We start from the raw sequence: 21,549 nt of genomic DNA on the forward strand, positions 1-21,549 counted from the left end.
AATTCAACCTTTCTTGTATTGGTACCAAATGGGCACATGAACACAGACTCATTTTTAAAGTTGGTTTTTTCTTTCTGTAGGTACATAAACGGGGATTTAGTTCCCTAAATGCATCTTTACATATTAGAATATTTGCCCTATGTGACTTCATTCCTGAATTGCCAGCCAGGGATTATATGGAACAAAGCACTTGTCAGTGTTTTAAGGTCCCAAACTGCATCTAATGAAACACATCTTGTAGAAAAGCTACTTGGCTCGATGCCAGTGCTTCCCCTCTTGCAGGAGAGGCTGAAGATTGTATTTGGGGAACACAAATTGTGGGAACTAGCTCTGCCTAGGAGCCAAAAAATGCCATTTAAATGCAACACACTGGGAATATCAGGAAAAAAATTTGATACACAAATTTCTTTGCCATTGTTTCATGGGGGATCTAAACCACCACCCTCTTGTTCCCTCCACTGGCTGTGAAGAGGCTCATGACACCACGTGTCTGGAATGGGAAGCCTGAGCTGGGAGCAGATGGCAGACACCGACCTCAGAGGACAGACACCATGCACAGTGTCAGGAGAGTTGTTTCCCATTCTGCTTTATCTGAAATGGGCTTGATACACCACCTCGGCTAAACAACTACACAGTTACAAAATTCACACTTTTCTGAAAACCAAAACCAATCCAATATCCATCCTCAATAATGTGTGGGTTCCCTCCACCATAGTTCCTGCTGTTTCAGTTCAGATGGGTGTTCATGACAAGGGTTGCCTACATGCTGGGCACTCCAGCAACCAGGAACTACTTGAGGTATCTGTAGGAAAACTAAAATTTCCTGGAAGGCATATTTAAATTATTTTCTATCCAGACTGAAAAAGAACAACTCCAAAATGACTGCTTATTTTTTCATGGAAAAGGTCAGTCTTTATTATATTGCTTTCACATCTGTACATAGGAACATGAACTTAAACAATCTGCCAAGTATTCTCTGTTAGGTAATGAATCCACCTGACATATAAAATTCACTCTCTGAACTATTTCAAACCCCACAATTTAAATAAAATATCTTACTAGCACAGTTCTTGCCGTCACACTCCCTGAACAGAACCTCCTTGCAGTCACTCCTGCATATTTTCCCCTGAGAAAGCACTGCCTTTGAACTACTGGCTGGTAGAGTTTTCAATGTGTGAGTGTAAAACTCGCTTAAGCTATTATGTAGAGCGTGTCCATTTGGGTGCCATGGCATTTATTCAAAAGTTTATCAAATCAGAGTAACATCTTGATTTGCTGTTATTGTGGAACACAGTTTATCTCATTTTTTATACAGTCCATCCCAGAATGACCTATGGAAGCCCAGTATGGTGCATGAATCACTGCAGTTAGTGCACCTTCAAGAGGCAAAGACCACGAAGAGAAGTCACAACTGACAAGGTCTGATGACAACTGTTCTTGTTGTTCTCTTGTCCTTATTTCCATCTCTACATTTCAGAGTATAGTTTCTTTCCAGGACTTGATCCATTAACTGGTCATAATCCATTTCAGGTGTTTAAGGGATCTGTTTAAAAGAAAACACATAGATACAGAGTAACCCTCCACAGACAAAATTAACAGAATAGTCACTATGTGTATGTGAGATGTCACATCAATGACTTATTAAAAAATAAAAAATCAAAACCTTTTGTGACTATGGGTAAAAGTTCTTTGAGAAGTAAAAGCCTGAACAACCTTTCAGAGAAACCAATGTCACAGTTTCTGTTAATGTCAGAGCACTCTAGAGCTGAGCAGAAATTTAAGAGGCATGAAGATATCAGTGTGAGGGGTATGAGAGGTATGAGATCAAGCTGTGAACCACAGTCCCTTATGCCAGCTAGTATGGGATGTTCTTAAGAGAATACATGAACTGTGACATAGAGTAGGGCAACTTATGCCAGGTTTGATATCATTAGACCTACTTATTAATACTGAGTTTTGAACCAGCTACACTTTCTCAAGTAGATACTTTTCATTAGGGTGTTATTATTTTTTGTATCATTATGTTAACTATGTATTGCCTACATTTGATGTAGCCTCTGATTTTGGCCACTTTCTCTTTTAATTTACAGTCACATTGTTCAAAACCATTTTGGATCCACTGGTAAGTAGTTACAGAGTTAAACAACATTTTGGGGTAACTTTTTGGTCTTACTGGCAAGAATAAATGACTGTTATATTGCTTTATCCCAGTTTAACCAATTTGCCTTGACTAAGTTAAAGTATCTGACTGCTATTAGGAGGTGATTTTTCACTACCATCAGAGGTAAATAGAAGGCCCGAGAAGATTTCTTGAAGTAGAACCAGAGCTGTGGATTATGAAGGTGCTGGGCACTGTCTCCATTTGGTCTTCAGATTTTACAGATGGCTAATTACTATAGTGTAGAATGGTGCAGCTCTGACAGGGGATGATTGTCTGGCCATGAGTCTGTGCTGAGGTACAGAAGGCCAAGAGCAGGTCCCCTGGCTGCCTTCAGCTCAGGACATCATCTGTGCTGTGTGGAGCAAGGCTCTGGAAGGACAGCTCTTCCCTCCTTTCCCTTCATGGCTATGAATGAAGAATGAAATATGATGATCCCATGTTCTGCTCGAGCTTGGAGAGGCAGAGGAATACAATGTCATTAACAAAGGCATTCAAGGAAGCTGAAAGGAAACAAACTGACACAGCACTGCAGGAAAGGTTCTTCTATGGATTGAAAGCAGATTAAGAGACTGGAAGGGAAGACTAAGGCTTGGCAGGAAAGAAATTGGTAGCAGAGTATACCAGGGACTAAGTTTTATTCATTACCATTACTGACCCAGAGAAAAGAATGAATAGAGAAATCTTCCAGACTGCAGAAAACAAGCTCAGATATTCAGATGCTGCAGTGATAGGAAGGAAATCCAGAAGGATTTCATAACACTGGGTGGGCAAAAGGTGTCGGGTTTGGAAAACATTTGCTGAAGGGCTCGGCAGCAATGTGCCCTCTGACATCCCACATTCTACCACTCGGATTCTGGGAAGTACAAAGAGAAAGGCCTGCAGATTTTGGTATCCCAGAGAGCATTCCCTGCCCCATCAGAAGTGGAACACAGGGCTGGGGGATTATGGTCTGACTCATCATGACATTTCCTATGGTCTTGTGTGTCAGTTACTGCAGACGCTGTGTCAGAAACAGAAAGCACTTGTGTCCAGTGAGGTATTTATGTCCAATATCTGTCAGCTACAGTCCCTGCTAACAGGAAACACAGGCTCAAAATCTTGTCTCTTAAACTAAGTATATGAAAAGGAGAAAAGCAGCTCTACCACATTACTAATTTCATGTTTTTTTGATTGCTTTCCAAGTGGAGCTAAAAACTGATCAGCAGACAGTTCAGGGAGATTGTTAGTATTCTGCACCATAGATCAAATTCTAGGCTGACTTAAAAATAGCACAGCAAAATGTATTGGGCCTCCAAAGGAAAATATAAAGCCATCTAATGGAAGTTTCAAGTACTGCTGTAGGGCTGCTAGTCTGAGACTGTAATTTGTTGTGGCAGACATTAAATGGGGTGTGAACTATACAATTGACCAGGATATTCAAACTTGCCTTTCTCATTTTCTGATTAAAAGTCTGTCCCTCAAATTTCATGTGAACCTATTTTTTAACAGAAAATTTCAAAAATTCCAAAAAGCAATGGAAAATTAAGAGGTAGCAAATATTTTTAAAATCTCAGAACTATAATCTTCCAGTAGCCAACATACCTGCAAGCATTTAACAGTATGACTGTAGTAGCATAAACTCTAGCATTGGAATAAACTCAGTCATGATATTTTGGTTAATTGTGCCTGTCAAGTTCCTGTTCCTCACATTTCAGGCTGGACCAAAGGACACATGGTGACTGTTTCGCATCCTGACACTGCTTGCTTTCTGTTTCCTTTCTGCAGGAGTGTTTCAGATCTCATGGCCTGTTTGGGCTCTACTGCCTGAGCAAGCCTCAGGTCTCTTTTCCTGGCCCTTCAAAGAGTGTATTTGAACTTCAAAGAGTGTATAACTGAACTGGAGTTTTACCCAGCAATCGATCATTCAGTGCACGTCATCATTTTCCATTATAGTGTTAGTTCCCATCTCTGGCTGCGATTACTCTTTGCCCTTTTTACCACATGTATTAGAAACATCTTTGTGTCTTCAGAGAGCAGCATTCAAATTATTCTGCTTTTTTTTTCCAAGTTTATGGCCAAAGTACTCAAACTCATCCAGGAAAAGAAAGACAGTGACAGTTTTCCTGAAGGAATACAAAGATTTAGCAACTTGTGCATACTGTTTAATCCCTTGGGACAGTTGTATTCCTTAGAAACTAGAGTCATTACAAGGAGACAAATGCAAAGAGTTGGACTGGCCAAATATATGAACTAAATGTCTCCAGGCAAATTATTCTTGTCTTCTATTTTAGGATTGTTAGTTATTAGCTGAACTATAATGGCACTTTGCCCCTCCTCCAGAAGAAACAAACATGAAGAATTAAATTGGATTCATTTCTTAATTCCTTTGACAGCTCAGAACTGGTAATTGGCTATTGCCACCTATTGAAGTAAGTTCATTACAGTAAGCTTCATTTTTATAGGAAAGAACTGCAGATTTTTTTTAGTTATTCTTTAAAATTACTTGTGGCTGAGGCTTTTAGCACATGATATGCTCAGGCCTGAACTATTTCTATCCAAAACTGAATGTCTCCTTATTTTCCGTGCCTTATTTTAATTCACATTATTAACAGCAGCTTTTGGAAAACTCTTTGAAAAATGTGCCTACTCTCTTTGCATTATATAAATAGAATCACTTAGGACTGCCCATGAGTGTAGTGACTGAGTCTGTATGGACAGTTCAACAGTTAATTTTGTCTTCCTTCCATCTAGGATGGAATTCCTGTTAAGTACAAAAATCTCTTTAAAGCAAAGTTATCAGGTGAGTTTGAACAGTGAACTTCTATTAATTTTAATAACATCTAAGAATTCAAAGCACGGTTCTAGAAATCACACCAATTGCTTTTAAGCCTGTTACTTCAACTCACAAAACAGTCAACTGAGCTGTCTCATGAAGTCAACAGGACACCCTGGAGATTCCTACAAACAGGAAAAAAACAGTGAAAAATGGCAAGGTAAAATAAGTACCAGATTGCTGTGCTCATTATTTTTAATATTTAAAGTCTGAAAAGAAAGAAGTCAGGAAGTGGATTCTGATACATTTATGTGATGCATTTATCCTGACAGTGCCAGCGATAACCTTCTTCTGATCTGTCCCTTACAGGGCATCTCTTTTAGAGAGATGAATGGAGGCTCAGGTGAGTTAAGCTTGGAGGAGACACCAGTGGCAGACACGGGCATTAGTCCAGCAGGGTTATTTCCCTCCTCACTGGGCCATGCTCTCATAGACACTGAGCCTGCAGTCCTAATTGGCACCATGTGGATGAGCTGGTGAGTAAAGATATCTCTTTGATTCAGAATTTAGATGCTGACATTCAGCAGAGGTGCTGAGTCACAAGTTTTTGAGTGCTGGATTCTGCTCACTAAAGATATTCATCCTAATTCACTTTGTGAAAAATGCAGGTAATACAGTAACATATATACTGTATACAAATATATATATGCAATATATATAAGATTATATATAATACTGTAACACAGTAATACTGTAAGATCACATAAACTCAGTATTTCCTATTCAGTTGTGATTATTGATTACTTTTGCTCATTTTCTTTACGGTTAGAGTACTTTGTGATGAGTCACATCTGATTTTATTAAAGTATGAGAACAGTCATATGACTTTATTCCAGAGGACTTCAAATATATCAAAGAACCTGGCATACTCACACTAAAACAGTACATGACACAAACAAGCTCAATCCTGTTTAGTTTACAGATTGATTTCTCGATTTGAATAAGCCAGGAAACTTCTTTCAGCTGCTTAGTTAGCTGTCTGCTTTCTATCTCTGCCACCAATTATGCTCAGAAACTTGGACATAATTTTGTTCCTATTGAGTTTATTCAAGTGAAGGTTTTGCTGCAAGAGAGAACAGAGCTTTTCTGATCCACATATTCTTTTAATTTTACATCTAAATTAGCCTTTACGCATATTGCAGCATTACCTCTTGGGATTTCTCCCTTTTGTTTTCCTGTCACACATGCCACTCACCTCCAGGCTTTCTAAAGGCAAGGAGGATGCTGCAAGGTTCCAGCTAAGCCTAATCATAGCTCTTTAGTTGTTCTCAGAAATCACTGGTGAGTCACATGAAGAACACTCCTATTCAATGCAAAGAGGATTCCTATGTATTTTTCATCACTGCAGGCAAAACTCAGGCACATTCCTCCAGCTTTGCCGTGTGAATTCTCAGCACTCCTGGGTGTGAGGGAACAGGGCAGGTGGGAGCCTTCCCAGGCCTGGGGAGAGCAGGGGTTAAACACTCACACCGACCCCGGGTCACTGCAGGCAGGGCACCAAAGGAATTTAAACCTTCCCTTTCCGTGCCTTACTGCTGCTCCCAAAGCACAAAACACAACTCCAAAATAGGGCCCTCTTCTGCCGCCTTGCTAAGGAACTGGTGAGGAGGAATGGCCCAGAGCAGTGAAGAAACCTGCAACCAGGGTGTTAACACAAATTCCTTTCTGTGGTGACATGCTGAGTGTTTGCTTGGTAGTTAAATAACTATGCAATTTGTGGCCTGGTTGCTGTGTCTATAAATATAATTAAATATATAAATAGACAAAATGCAGTAATAGTATTTTTTTCTGCCTAAGAATTGATCTAACTTCAGGGATTTGTTGTTTGATACTCAGTGGAAAGCACCATCTAACATGACAGAGTCCAAATTAAAGACTGAGACTTACATCTGAGCTTTGCAAAGACCTCTGCATTTTGATTTCTGCATATGGAGATGACAGGGGTTTATAGTTAGAAGTTTCCAGATCTGCTTATCTTATTAATATGAAGGAAAATTCTAAGAAGGCCATTTATCTACACTGAACAGAATCATGCTCAGGCCCTATGCTCCATCAAACTGTATGTTCATATAGTAGGAAAAAATCCACTGAGGAAAACAGTGTCTGTTGCTCTCCTTAGGTCTTCCTGAAAACTTATGCAACTCATCATGACGAATTCTAGTCACGAAAAAGAATGATTTTTAAAAAGTATTTTTAATCTCTGAATTAAATGGCATTTCAGTAATAAGATTTGGGGGTTGGAGATAGGTATTTTGGGGGAGAAAATGGATAGGGATTTTTGCACCAAAGACTTCGTTTAAATTTCCATTCATTTTTAAGAATTTCTTTCCTGGCATACAGAGTGTGTATATTATTTACCCAGCTGGAAAAGGAGGAGGCAGCCACAAAAGTAGCCTATGGTGTTTTGTGGGGAGGTTTGTTCTGCTTCAAACCTTCTATCCTGGCAGAATTGATTCTAATCCAGTTGCTTGGGAGGAACCACCAAACATTGCCATGGACACTTTCATTTGCGGTGACTGTATGCAGTGGGATTTCTTCAGCAGCAACAAAATCTGTTCACTCCCTCGTTATGCTCCCACATGCCTTTGAACAAGTGATGTTCAGCCGTGTTTGTGCAAACAATGTTACTCCAACACCATTTTTTCCTTTAAAACTACTGACCAAAACCAGCTAGTATTGCTTTACATGGAATCTGAATAGAAATATTTAGGAAACAATTTTAAACTATATGAAGGACAGAACTACAGGAAAGGTTTGTTTGTTTGTTTGTTTTTAAATTAGAAGACTGTTTAAAATAGCTTGATGTTAACTGATTTTTGTATAGTGTGTTTTGCAAGGTTATGTTTGTAACCTTGTAACTGAATTTCCTTTTTCCATCATTTCAAACAGAAGGAAAAAAAGGTATCCTGAAATGGTTTTCAAATTTACAGACAGTATCTTGCTAAAAAACCCACTGGCAGATTTGCTAACATATTTTAATTTAAACTGTGAATGTTTTCATTAACATACATTTGGCACAGAAAGTCCTAGCTGGAAACCGTGATTTTCTTCCCAAATGCATTCCAGTGTTTTAAAATGCTAAATCCTTACATTTCTAGAGTTTTAGAACCACCCAAAACTACAACAAATTGATCAAGCAAACCCTCACACTACAATTAAAAGAACGGTGAGCTGGGTAGTTTGTCATCATCCAAGCGAGCGGTTTTAAAGGGCAGCTGACTAAGACGTATTTCTGGCTCGAGGATGGTCTCTGAGTTGTACCAAATATGAGCCGGGATGCTAATTGAGATTCAGAGCCGCTTTCGGGACCGGATGAGCAAAGTTGCTGCCGAGCTGCAGCGGCAGCACCGGGCACCGCAGCGGCTCGGAGGGCGAGCCCTGGGGCTACGGGACACTGCCCCTGCCCCTGCCCCTGCCCGCAGTGCCGGAGCCGCGGAGCGAGTCCCAGCAGCGCCGTCCCCGCTGCCCCCGCGGGCCTGCCCAGGACGAGCCCGAGGAAATCACTTACTACTTCCCTGGCGAGGTGTCCGCGGGCCTGCCCGGCGGCAGCGGGTCCCGGCGGCCCCTGTGGCTCCTGCACCAAGGGGCGGGCGGGTGTCATTTGGAAAGGAAGATGCTGCGCAGAAGGAGCCGAGGCGCAGCGAGGGCATCCCGGGGCCGCGGCGGCCCCCGAGCTACGGCCATGCCGGGACGGGCGGCCCCGGCCCCGGGCCAGGCGGCGGCACCGCTCGAGCGCTTCGCAGCGCCCCGGGGCGTCACTCCAAGTACCCGTCAAAGACATCCAGCTCGCTGTCCGTCTCGTAGAGCACGGAGCCAGGGTCAGAGAGCATCCCCAGATCCACCAGAGCCTGGTCCATATCCTCGGGCAGAAAGACGATGCCTACATTGAGGACGATGTACTCCATCAGGAAGGCATAGTACAGGATCAGCACGTTGACAAAAAACAAGCCCACGTAAAACATATAGGGGAGCACCAGCAGCGCATGGAAGGCCCAGGACTCCACCGAATCCAGCCGAGCCGACACCGCGGCGGGCATGCAGCCGCGGGGCTGCGGGGGCAGCGGCACCGACCGACCCGCCCGGCAGGCGCGGGGGGCGGGCGGCAGCGGCGGGGCCGGCAGCGGGGCAGGCTGCACGCCGCACCCCGGCGGCAGCGAGGGGCAGAGCCCCTGAGGAGCTGATCCGGACCCTGCGAAGAGGCGAGCCCCCTCAGGAGCGACGAGCGGCCGGCTCGGTCCCTTCCGTGCCCGGAGGACGAGGCGCCCCGGCGGCCAGCGAGGGTTCAGCGGCGCTGCCGCAGCCCCGCCGCTGGCAGGAGGCTCCTCAGCGGCATCTCCAGCGCGGCTGCTGCAGTCCCGCCGCGGCTCCCGGCTCCCTCCTCCTCCTCCTCCTCCTCTTCCTCCTCCTCCTCCCGCCCGCAAACTTTGCGGAAGGAGTCCGCAGGCGCGCTGGGAGGGCGGCGCGGGGCACCTGCCGCCGGCTGCGGGCCCGGCCTGCGCGGCTGGACCGGGCTGGTGCTACCGAGCCCCGAGCCCCGCTCCTCGCCGCCGGGCACCGCCGGGGATGCGGTGGGCGCGGGTTCCGCTGCGGCTGCCCGAGGGCTGCAGGGGACAGAGGGGGCTCGCTGTCCCCGACCCTCGGCTCGCCCAAGCCCTGCAGCGCCCCGCGGGTCTGCGCTGTTCCTCTGCCCCTGGAAGTTGTTCCCCGTCCCCTCCTGGCGCAGCGCTGCGGGCTCGGGCCCCCCTCGCTGCGGTGCAGTGTTTGCTTACCAAGGCTATGCCTCTATCGAAATATAACCCCAGGCATGATTTTAAATTCGGGGCGTTTTTGGCGCTGGCTGACAAACTCTTCAGCTTTGACTTACATTTCGTTTGTTTCTCTGGTTAAAGAAAAAAAAAACCACCAACCAAACTAGGTCAAGACAGTCATTAATAGTCCTGTTCTCTTCATTCTTTAATTTTTAAGCCGATTCAAAAGTAAATGTGTCATTCTCACTGGAAAAACTTCAGCAAAGGGAATGTCAGCAGCTGAATTTCCCTTGCTGCAGCTTGCAGCGCAGGAGCTGAGCCCACAGAGCTGCTTCCTTCGGGTTATGGAAGGGAAACGAGGAACGTTGGGGGTCAAAATTTGCATTAAAGAAAACATTGCCAGCAGGTCGAGAAGCGATTCTGCCCCTCTCCTCAGCCCTGGTGAGGCACGTCTGGAGCACTGTGTCCAGTTCTGGGCTCCTCAGGACAGGAGACACGGAGCTCCTGGAGCAGGTCCAGCGGAGGGTGACAAAGAGGATGAGGGGACTGGAGCATCTCTGTTACAAGGAAAGGCTGAGGGAGGTGAGGCTGTTCAGCCTCCAGAAGACACAACTGAGAGGGGACCCCATCAGTCTGTCGGTATCTGCAGGGAGGGGGAACCAGGCTCTGCTCAGGGCGGCCCAGCAATGAGAAAAGAGGAACAGGCAGGAACTGATGCTCAGAAAGTTCCACCTGAACATGAGGAAGATCTTCACTGTGCAGTGACTGAGCACTGGAACAGAGAGACTGTGGAATCCCCCACTGGAGACACTCCAGGACCATCTGGACACAATCCTGTGCCATTTGTTCCCGGATGACCCTGCTGGAGCAGGGAGGCGGGACCAGATGGTTCACTGTGGTCCCTTCCAGCCTGGAGCCCCCCGGTCCTGCTGTGCCCCACATTGCCCGGAGCGCTCCCCATCCCTGCTGTGCCCCACACTGCCCGGAGCGTTCTCCATCCCTGCTGTGCCCCACACTGCCCAGAGGGTTCTCCATCCCTGCTGTGCCCCACACTGCCCAGAGGGTTCTCCATCCCTGCTGTGCCCCACATTGCCCGGAGCGCTCCCCATCCCTGCTGTGCCTCACACTGCCCCGAGCGTTCTCCATCCCTGCTGTGCCCCACACTGCCCGGAGCGCTCCCCATCCCTGCTGTGCCCCACACTGCCCGGAGCGCTCCCCATCCCTGCTGTGCCCCACATTGCCCGGAGCGCTCCCCATCCCTGCTGTGCCTCACACTGCCCAGAGGGTTCTCCATCCCTGCTGTGCCCCACACTGCCCAGAGGGTTCTCCAGCCCTGCTGTGCCCCACATTGCCCGGAGGGGTCCCCAGCCCTGCTCTGCCCCACATTGCCCGGAGGGGTCCCCAGCCCTGCTCTGCCCCACATTGCCCGGAGGGGTCCCCAGCCCTGCTCTGCCCCACATTGCCCGGAGGGGTCCCCAGCCCTGCTGTGCCCCACATTGCCCGGAGGGATCCCCAGCCCTGCTGTGCCCCACATTGCCCGGAGGGAGCCCCAGCCCTGCTCTGCCCCCCACTGCCGGGCCGGGCCGGAGCTCCCGCGGTGCCCGCCGGGACTCGCAGTCCGGGGGCGGGGCGGGCCCGGCTCTTCCCGGCGTGCCCTGCCCGCGCCTGCGCTGTTGCCGCCGGTGCTACCGCGGCCGCCGGGGCTCTGCCGCTGCCCGCCCGGCCCGGGCCATGAGCCCGTAGGGGCCCCGCGCCGCAGCCGCGCTCACCGCCAGCATGTTCGGCCGCTCCCGCAGCTGGGTGGGCGGCGGGCATGGCAAGGCCGCCCGCAGCATCCACTCCTTGGACCACCTCAAGTGAGAGCGCGGGGCCGGCCGCGGGCTCGGGGTGCGGGGCTGGCGGTGCGGGCGGCGCTCCCGGGCTGTGAGAGGGCTCCGGCCGGGGGGTTTGAGGGCGGGTTTCGGTGCCCTGTCCCGAGGGGGGTCCTCGGAGCAGTCCCGGTGGCGGAGGAGGCTTTGCGGGCCGGTGTGTGCTCGCGGAAATCGGCCTGTCCGTCCCGGAATGTCCGCAGGGCGGACGCGCTTAGCGATGTGATGTGTCACACTCACGGCTGCGATACGGGTTTGTTTGGTTTTTAATGATTGCTGTGCACTCTGCGGTGGAGTGCAGTGCGAGCGGTGATAACTGCGGGCAGTGTCACGTTCGTCCGGGGCAGAGCTTTGCTGGCGGGAGGCGCGGAGCCTGGCCCGGTCCCGGTCCCGGCGGTCGGTGCGGGCCCCGCGGGGGTGGGCGCTGAGCGCGGAGCGGCCCGGGATGTGCCCGGGGCTGCGGGGCCCGCCCGGTGCTCGGGACCGGGGCCGCTGCTCTCTGGAGCCCCAGAGCCCTGTGTTACTGCTGCCTGCACAAGGTGGAATAGTTTTTTTTCCTAGCTCTGCCACTGGAGAGTTGGCAGGATGGCAGAGGAGGAAAATGTCAATTTCTGTGCTCCGTTTTAAGTGTTCTGCTGTTGCGAGAAAAATGAGATGCGCTGTGATAGCTTCTCTGTACTGAACAGGGAAAGGAGGTCATTAATTAAGAGAGGAAGCATTTTCTACATTAAATCTCTGTGAATATGTAGCTAATTGAAAACTATCAGTCACTTTTTTTTCAATGATTAGCGAGAGTACAAGGACATGAATGGGGTCTGGCAGTGGTGAGCAGGATGCACCATACAAGATTGGATCTTGCAGTTGCCTTATCGAGATGGTTTATGGATTCTGGTCCTTGTCTCTGAACTGGAAAAATGTTAAAAAACTGAGCAAGACTGACATGCATTACTTTTTACCAAAGACAGGGAAATCAAGACCATTAATACAAAACTGGTGAGGCAGTAGCATTGCAGAGGTAATTTGGAAAGCATGGTAGGTCAGACTAGTAAGTCAACATGATCTGGCCTTGCAGGAAAAAGGGAAAAGTTGTTCTCGGATACAAACATGAGAATGTTCTATATAACATACAAGAGGCGGTCATTGGGTGCTACTCAGTGCTTGTGGCAATTTAGAACTGTCTGGTTTTGTTATTACACTTGAACATGGAGCAAGAATGCTGATACATGATGAATTTTAAAGAAACTGAGTTTTAAGTATAGAAAAAAACCCCCGGGCTCGTGAGAGGGAGACTTTCAGGCAAAAAAATGTGTCTGTATGTTCTCTTGGGGCCACAGAGAACAGAAAAATGATGCCCTCTTTGATTTGCAGCAGAAATCGGGCTAGAAGTGTTGTGGCTTGTGCTTGACTTTTTAACTGAGAATTGAAATATATAGTCCTCTACTAATGTACTAGCTTTGGTCTGTTTGCTTTTTTGCATGTGACTTCTTTAACTATGAATCTGAAATGGTAAAATGAAAAGGACAGACAAGACCTTTAATCTGTTTAGACTGTGTATATTTTAGGTGTTTGATCAGCCAGCCTGCATGAATTTCACTTTCTAGTTTGATGTCAACAGCAAAGGTAGTGCTGAGATGAAATTTAGCGCTCTTCCGAGGTAGCAGTTGAAGTGGGTAGAGTAACAGAAGGAAAAAGGGGAGAGTCTTTGTTTTGGGGTAATGAAAGAAAGTCAGGCTTGATAAGCTCACTTGATAAGCTGTCTGCATTCTCATCTTTTCAACTCATCAAAGCCCCATGTCGGGTTCAGTCTGAAGGAGTTGAGTAGAAGACACCAGCCTTGCTATCACAGGTTAGCTCAGCCTGTAAAGGTACATTGTGCTGTGCTACAGGGGTGAAATCTGTCTGGGCCAGCCTTAGGGGAATGTTTTCATTTTTAAACTTGCAAAAGGTAGAGTTTAGTCTAAACTAAACAATGCACCTGTTTAGTGATACAGAGTTACTGCTTTTTGTCAGGAAATGTTGGATCTTTCCCATCAGCTTTACTGCAGTTTTGAAATTTTACTATTCAGCCTTTCCGCAAACATTCCATAGAATGGATTGATTAAAGAAAAATTGTGAGGCTGTTTGCATTAATCTTTTTATATGGTTTGTTGTTTTAGTGAAAACAATTACAATTTAATTCAGCTTCTGAAATGTGATCTAGAGAGGGATGAAACAGTACACTGTGCACCACCTTGGTGCTTCTGACCATTATTTTTCAGAGAACTTGGTATTTTTGTGCATCTTCATTTCTAGATGCCATTTTTTCTCCTGCTGTTGTAAGATTCTTCACATAGCTCTGTTGTTGCCTTCAAGTACATTTCCCGTTGTTGTTTCTGTACTTGGTTTTGTGCTGTTAAAGTTGGATGCTGAGCATTTCCCAGGCAGTGTCCATAAACGTGTGTGCTCGAAGTCTCCTTAGGTGGGTGATTCATTTCCTGAGGTCCTGCCTGTGCTATGCATTGGGTTTCCTCTGTGAGAACAACATGTTTACAGGGGACTGAAGAGTCAAAGGTGTTATGGTTAAGTCTAGGGGTTTCAAATTTGCATGATTCCTAAGCACTTACCTGTTTTAGTGTATTTTTGTAAGTACTAAATAGAGAAGTAATTAATACACACGGTCTGTATTCATAAGTAATTATGTTTCCCCTTTGAGCGTGGTTTCTTACCGGAAAAATGTTCAGAATTTTGTTTGTTTTGGTAAATTGCTGGCAGCATCTCCCACCGATTTTGGTTGCATTGAGTACTTTAACACTTCCTGCGATGGGTTTTTGTTTATTTGAACCCAGTCTCAAGATACAGAGGTGACAAAAGCCTCCTCTTTGAGGACTTTGTGTTTTGGAGCCCAGACTGACCGCTCTGTAGTCAGAACGTAGAGACAGGCTTTGAGGCTTTGTCTAAATATAAAAACACGGAGTTTGTGTGATACTTTGTTCTCATTAGATGTAATTTTTCTTTGGAAAGAGAAACAAGTCTGTGTACACTTTCTCATTAATTTTCAAGTAAAAAGATAAAGGGATAGCTGGAAGGTGAAGCCCAGGTTTCCTCTAAGTGCATCACTGCCTTAAAAATTAAGGAACTTCGTAGTAATGCTGATATTAAGTAAATAAATTTGGAGATAATGTATACCTGACCAATAAAAGTTTCTTGCTTTTTCCATCGGTAATTCTCTATATTCCACAGGTTCTCCAGGTGAGGCAATAGCATATAACTCTTCCCACTGCATCTCATTCCCAGAGTTTGACTATTGGAGTAAACTTTTTTCCAAGCTTGTGTAATGTTAACTTATTATTGAGAAATACATGTTCACTGATGCAGTCATATGTGACTTCAAATAAATAGGCTAAAGTATGTGAAGTAATGTAATAATTACTGTCTTTAACTCTGTCAGGAAAAATACTTAGTGTCCACATTACTGTGGAGTGAGCTGATCTCATTGTCATCTCTCCAGGTGTTCTCTGTTCCATTAACTGCTGCCTGCAGAGAGCAGGGGCTGAGTTTGTGCTCTGTCTTTTAATTCACTGTCCTGATAATACACACAGTGCCACAACAGGCAGTTTTTGTGGGACTCATGTGCTGTGTTAGAAACCCTGGGAATTCTCACAGGTGGGCACACTTAAGCTCTCACCTCTTCACTGTGAGCCATCACACTCTGTCTCCACAGAAGGAATGTGACCCCTGGATTAGTGGAAGAGGATTTGCAGGTGCTCTTTGCTGTGCTGTTCAATGACTATGGTGGTTGTGCACGTGACCAGCCAGTTGTGACTGTAGGAGAAGCTGTGAATCAACTTTTCCTAAAGTGGTTTCAGTCTGAGCAGTTTCTGTTCTGGATTTGAAAATGAGTATTGATTTATGAAGGACAAAAAGGCCATGAACTGGGAGAGATTTTTTTTACTGAAGAGAAAGACTATGAAAAGCCAATTCCCACCCCCCCCCCCCCCCCCTTTCCTGCCACCTCTTCTGTTTTGCCTCTTTCCTCTGCTGTCTAGTGAGTGAGTAACATGATAATGGCTTTGGTAATATGATACAGGCTTTGTCACGTTGCTGACTTGGGGGGCAAGGGAACATATGTGGGAAATCAAGTTTTTTAAAGCTGTGAACTTCTGAGAGCTGTTCACCTCTTACTGTCCTTGTGCAGTACTCAACGCAGTAAAATTGTTTGATGGTGAAGTAATGTCAAGATCAGCAAGCACGTGGTGTTTTACCATCACAGCATGGAGCATTTTACCATATCAACTCCTCTGAAATAGCCCCTGCTCCCTGCGTGGCTTGTGGGGCCGGACTGTGTTGTGCAGCAAGTCCTGTGGAGCTCTGCCCAACTCTGCCAGCTCAGTGTTTGAAAAAGATTCCCCAAGCAAAATTTTGCAAACTTTAAGTAAACTGTGAATATGATCAAAGTTGTTGCTTGGTTATTTTTTTTAAATTGAATACAAGCAAAAGGTTCTGAAACTAGAGAATATATTGTTTTGTCTTGATAAGTCTAATAAATATTTGGAACAGCCTAATATGTGTGTTCAGCATTTTAGTCCCCAGCTGCTTCTTTGTCCAGTGCAGTAATACAGTTTCATAGTGCAGATAAAATTGATGAGAATACTGTTACTTGAAATGTGATTTGAGGTCTGTTTTTTGACCTAAGCTTCTGACTTTAAGCCATAAACCAGACACACCAAAGTCTTGCCTGAGAAATGCACTGTATTTTCTGAAACCTTTACAGGAGCTTCACAAAACTGGTATTTTTATTTTACATAAAGCTGCTTGAGCTTTTTGGGTCTGTTGCTTAAAAATTGGCTTCTAGAACTTCTAAACTCCTGCATTGACTAATGAGATTCCTAACATTTCAATCTGAATCACTGAATAAACTTGCATGGAATCCAAAACAATAATGATGGGCTGCCCCAGGGTCAGGACATGCAGGCTCTTTTTCTAGAACTGGATCCTGGGAGTTTTGATTAACTCCACTATTCATGGGAAGATTGATAGTACAGAAAATCTCTCTGCCTTCCCAAACAGTTGTGAGTATATCCCACAGAAATCCTGAATGCTAAGGTGTTACTCCCAGCTTTTAATATGGTTGCAGCAATGTATGAGCTGTGTTTAAGAATCTAAACTTGTGCGGTTTTAAAATTACATTAAATTTCTCTCATATTTTTTATTTATTTTCATAATTGTTCACCTTTCTTATATCTGTCTTTTTCCTTTATTGTTAGATTAAAAAACAGAGGGAGAAAAGCAGTGGTGAAATCTGTGCTTTTATTAGAATTGCTCCCCCTTCACTTCCCCCATTTTCATTTTATTTCCAGGACAGAAGGAAGTAACTTTGATGTAACAATTTATTTCTTATTTTGGAAAAAAACCCTCATTAGTAGAATTCTGAGACTTAGAATACAAGCCTTTCACATTTTATTTAACTTCCTGACACCTTTGTGATACAGACATGCCCTTTTTTAAACTTCCTGGCAGCTTTAAACTCTTGCCCTTTGACATGATAAAGGTGGAATTTGCCTCCTTTCCAATCAGTATTTCTGTGCTTGAGGCGCCAGAGACCTGGGGATGAAGCTTTGCCAAGATGAGTGAATATTCTTTGGCAGTCCTTGTGTTAAACATCAAATTGCTGAGTCTGTAAAGAGTCTCTGCTGACAAGAGGAGGGATCTGACTTCTCTAGTTAGATCTGTATGTGCCTCTTCCCACAACTGTTTCCCCATATCAGCTACTGCGTTCTTACCTGCATCTCCTGTTTCTCCTTCTTGCTCATCACTCCTTTGGCTTCAACATATTCCAAAGAAATTCACACAAGAAGCACGGTGGGACAAGTGTCACACAGTTTCTAGTCTGATGTTAACATTTGCATAAGCACTCATAACTCACCTGGCTAGTTGGGCATTTGTTTCCTGTGTTATACTCTGTTTGACAATTACTTTTCTCTCTGCATCAATATTAAAAGGAAAGTTTAAGATTTTAAAATGGTGCAATGATTAGGCATAGTGTATGTGAGAGTCTACATTCAGTGACTAAAGAGAACCATGGTGCATGTGAGAGTGGCAGGGTAGTGTATTACTTGTACTTACTTTTTCTTTTAGGTACATGTATCATATTTTGACTAAAAATACAACAGTAACTGATCACAACCGCAACCTGCTGGTGGAGACCATTCGTTCCATCACAGAGATCCTCATCTGGGGGGACCAGAATGACAGCTCAGTGTTTGAGTAAGTACTTCTGACCAGTTTGAACTCTGAATTTGGTTTTGAAGAACGCTTAGAGTTGTACAGAGTTCTAGTTTGAAAGGTTAACTCTTCCAGGACTGTATTTCCTGACTGGAATATGGGAAATGTCCTGTAGCAGGTGGGTAAGCAGGATCATATTCATGTCATGCAAGAATTTGATTCTTCTATAAGTTTCCAGTATATACTAAAACATAATAAAAAAGTCCTGATTTCTTGACATCCTTTTTTTTGCATAGTTTAAATTTTTAAGCTCCCTTGTTTAATTTTGAAAGTTTTTGGAAGATATTCTTTTGTTATACAGATATAACTTTGCAAAATAATTCTTCATAAATGCAAAGTCTGCTGTTTGTCAAACTTGCTGTGAATCATCCCTGGCCCTAGCCAAATTATGTAATTATGTTCCTGTTACTTACAGCATGTGACTTAATGACATCTCTATTTTGTTTCAGCTTTTTCTTGGAGAAGAATATGTTTGTTTTCTTCCTGAACATCTTGCGTCAGAAGTCTGGTCGTTACGTGTGTGTGCAGCTGCTGCAGACTCTGAACATCCTCTTTGAGAACATCAGTCATGAAACATCACTGTGTAAGGGCACACTGCTGAATTGTTTAGGATTAAGTGACCAAGATTTGATTAAATCCCTTTTCATTCAACGAAATTTAGTTCTAGTATCCCTTAGCAGAAGAGCTATATGAATTACTAACAGTCTTTTTAATTGAACACTACCAAAATACAGTGTAAGTTGACTCCAAAAATCCATTTTAATGTCAATTCTCAGTAGTACAAAAGTAGTTGTTTGGTACTGCTGAAGCATTTAGCATATTTCAAGGGGTTCTTTAAGTCAGCAAATTAGCTGTGGTCTGAAATGTTCACTTGCTGCTGCAGATCATGTGGGGGAGCTGTGTTGTAGAATTTGTACTGGAACTGTTCTGACATCATTGGTGTCATTCAGCCATGGGCATTTGTTTCAAGGTTTTTGGAAAAATATGAAGAGGGTGGAGAATTAATTGCTAGTTTCAAGTATTCCACAACTATCATGAAGACAAAGTAATATTCAAGCCTTGGAGAGTCAGGACTTTGGGAGGAAAATGGAGTAAAGTCTCACTGGCTGCAGAGCCCACATAAATATAGGAAGGTGAAGTGTATTCTCAGTTGTCTTGTTCTCAGGAGCAAAGACCTTCATAGGGAACAATTCCTTTGTATTACTGCTTGAAGCTATCACGAGTTGTTTGGCTAAAAATTGTGTCTTCAGGCATCAAATAGTTTGTTGCTACCTGGTATCGTAAATACAGCCTGTTGCCATAGTGATTTGTTTCTGTTAACCTGTGTAATGTCTCGTATTTTTCAGATTACCTCCTCTCTAATAACTATGTAAATTCTATTATTGTTCACAAATTTGACTTTTCTGATGAGGAGATCATGGCATATTACATATCATTTTTGAAAACTCTTTCCCTGAAACTCAACAATCATACTGTACATTTCTTTTATAATGAGGTAAGTGAAGAAAGTTGCAGTATGATAAGTGGACTTTAATTAGAAATTGATAGCAATGTGGCACATACTCTGTTTAGTCTCATGTCTCGTAATGTCTTGCCTTTATTTTTATAATGGTAATACCAGTGATTGATTCCTTTGTGGGTATCTCTGCAGCAGGATGGTAAAGAAGGTTTTTGTCCTCAGACAAAATAAATAAATAAAAATCTAAAAGTTAGTGTTATGTTGGACCATTTCAGTAGTTCTGAATTTTCCTGCCCTGAGAATTCAACTTGTTTATGCCTTGTTTTCCTGTGCTTGTGTCAGCAGGGTCTTTTCTGTTGCATCACTGGGTTCTAAGAGGTTTAGTCAAAGGCCAAAGAGCCTGAGTAATCAAAGGGCAAAGGTGAAATGGGTTTTTCCCTGCTCTGCTCTGCCTTTTGCCAGAAGAGGGCACAAAAGCACCGAGTATGTGCCAGTTCCCCTGGGACACCGATGCTTAAAGCAGTTTGTTTTAATGCAGAGCTGCAAATGCAGCTGACCGTGCATGGTAGACTCAGATGACTTAAGTAGAAGGTAAAAATACTGTATTAATCCACAGAAACCATTTTCCTACAGAACCCCAACAAATCTCCTGTACATGTTTAATGAATAAATCCTCTTTTCCCTTGTTACAGCACACAAATGACTTCGCTTTGTACACTGAAGCTATTAAATTTTTTAACCACCCTGAAAGCATGGTCAGGATTGCTGTTAGGACTATAACTTTAAATGTCTACAAAGGTATGCTTTTTATATATTAAAAAGGCATGTGTACAAGTCTTGTTTGCTTGTAATTTTCAGTTATTGACATCTAAGGGTTTTCTGTTTGTTTTATGAGATTGAAAAGCTTAGCATTTTGACTTGCTTCAGATACATATTTTTACTGTTATGGAACATCCCAAACCTACAGTATATACTTGTAAGTAGTGGTTTTTCCTCACTCATGACACTGGTTAAAAAACCCCAAAGTGTCAAGCATACATAAGGAACTTTAGCTTCCCTTCCAACCAAGATCAGAATGTGATTGTAATTAAAAAGTAAACAACTGGAAACCAACCCCAAAACCAAAGTGTTTCAAGAATATGATTACATTTTTTACAGCTGAACTTGAGCTTTATGGTGTTGGAAGCAGTAACCTACAGCACTTCCTTTTGGAACTAGACCATTTCCAGAGGTGCTCAGTGAAGGCCAGACTATAATGTCAGATTCCTGTGCTGGGCATTCCAGTAGGACATAAGGAGAAAACCTAAAACTCCACTGTCAGAGTAGTTAAGCACTGCAGCAAGTTTTCCAGAGAAACTGAGGCATCTGTATTGTTTGAAATCTTCAAAACTCAACAAGGCCCTTAACAGCCTGGTTGAACTTTGTAGTTAGTCCTTCCTTGAGAATGGGTTTAGATGATGTCCAAAACTTACCTCCCCCTAAATTTTTCTTGGTGTATATGAAGTCTTTAATAAACTGAAAATATGATAGTGATCGCTGTAGAAAAATTGTTGTTTATTCAGAACCTCTACCTCTGAAAACAGGGTGCTGCAAGTTAGTATGTCTTATGCAATATGTTCATGCAGGACTTCTTAAGAAGTCACTTAAGAGAAGTAATGGTTTGATGACAATATTCGTAGCAGAGTGTAAGATCTTTCTTAAGATAATGAACAATTTGCTTTGCGTAGCAGATGTGGTCTTTGTAGTGGTGGCTGTAAGGGACGAAATAGTTTTCTTTTGTATGTTGAGAAATGGGCACTTGGTACTTGGGGTTCTGCTTCAAGAACTGTAAATGCAAATATGAGCACACAAAAAGAGCAAATTATAGACTTCATATCCTATTTATATATATCCTGTGATATGTTTATGTAACTAAATATTTTTATGGAAAAATGTCTAGAATTTTCATTGAATATTGTAGTGATATAAAGGTTAGAGTTGAAAAAGCACAGCTCAGATGTTCAGGTTTGATAATTCTCTGACTATCCATTTGCATATATTCTGCTCTAACACCTACCCTGTATCCTTTAGTTTAGATGCTTTGTGCTTTAGCTTTTTTAACCCTTTTAGAGGATGTCACTCTCCCAGTTCCTAATCCTGTTAATTGTTGTCTGTTTCTTTTGCCCTTCCTTCACTGATGATTCCTGTGTTCCTTAATGCAGTGTCATGTAAGTCTAACTAGCTTGACTTTCAGCATTACT

At 44.0% G+C, this 21,549-nt stretch overlaps 2 protein-coding genes across 6 annotated transcripts in view; one reads left to right on the forward strand and one right to left on the reverse strand.

The window, feature by feature from the left end:
• Window positions 1–895: 895 nt before the first annotated feature.
• Window positions 896–9,480, reverse strand: DEXI (Dexi homolog). Its single transcript, XM_071571316.1, has 2 exons — window positions 8,482–9,480; window positions 896–1,543 (listed from the first exon to the last, which is right to left on the reverse strand). The coding sequence occupies exon 1, from the start codon at window positions 9,008–9,010 to the stop codon at window positions 8,729–8,731; it is 282 nt and encodes a 93-aa protein (XP_071427417.1). The 5' UTR covers window positions 9,011–9,480; the 3' UTR covers window positions 896–1,543; window positions 8,482–8,728.
• Window positions 9,481–11,404: 1,924 nt separating this feature from the next.
• CLEC16A (C-type lectin domain containing 16A) overlaps window positions 11,405–21,549 on the forward strand; it is a 64,449-nt gene continuing 54,304 nt past the window's right edge. For all 5 annotated transcript variants that reach the window (XR_011699220.1, XM_071571584.1, XM_071571581.1 and 2 more), the window contains exons 1-5: window positions 11,405–11,577; window positions 17,704–17,832; window positions 18,300–18,433; window positions 19,197–19,345; window positions 20,002–20,107. Coding sequence is in view for 4 of the 5 variants with exons in the window: in XM_071571584.1 (XP_071427685.1) it covers window positions 11,498–11,577; window positions 17,704–17,832; window positions 18,300–18,433; window positions 19,197–19,345; window positions 20,002–20,107 (598 nt within the window). In the remaining variant the exon portion in view is untranslated. The remainder of the gene's footprint in view (window positions 11,578–17,703; window positions 17,833–18,299; window positions 18,434–19,196; window positions 19,346–20,001; window positions 20,108–21,549) is intronic.

This window comes from Pithys albifrons, chromosome 16 (genome assembly GCF_047495875.1).
Source record: "Pithys albifrons albifrons isolate INPA30051 chromosome 16, PitAlb_v1, whole genome shotgun sequence".
Lineage (NCBI taxonomy): Eukaryota > Metazoa > Chordata > Aves > Passeriformes > Thamnophilidae > Pithys > Pithys albifrons.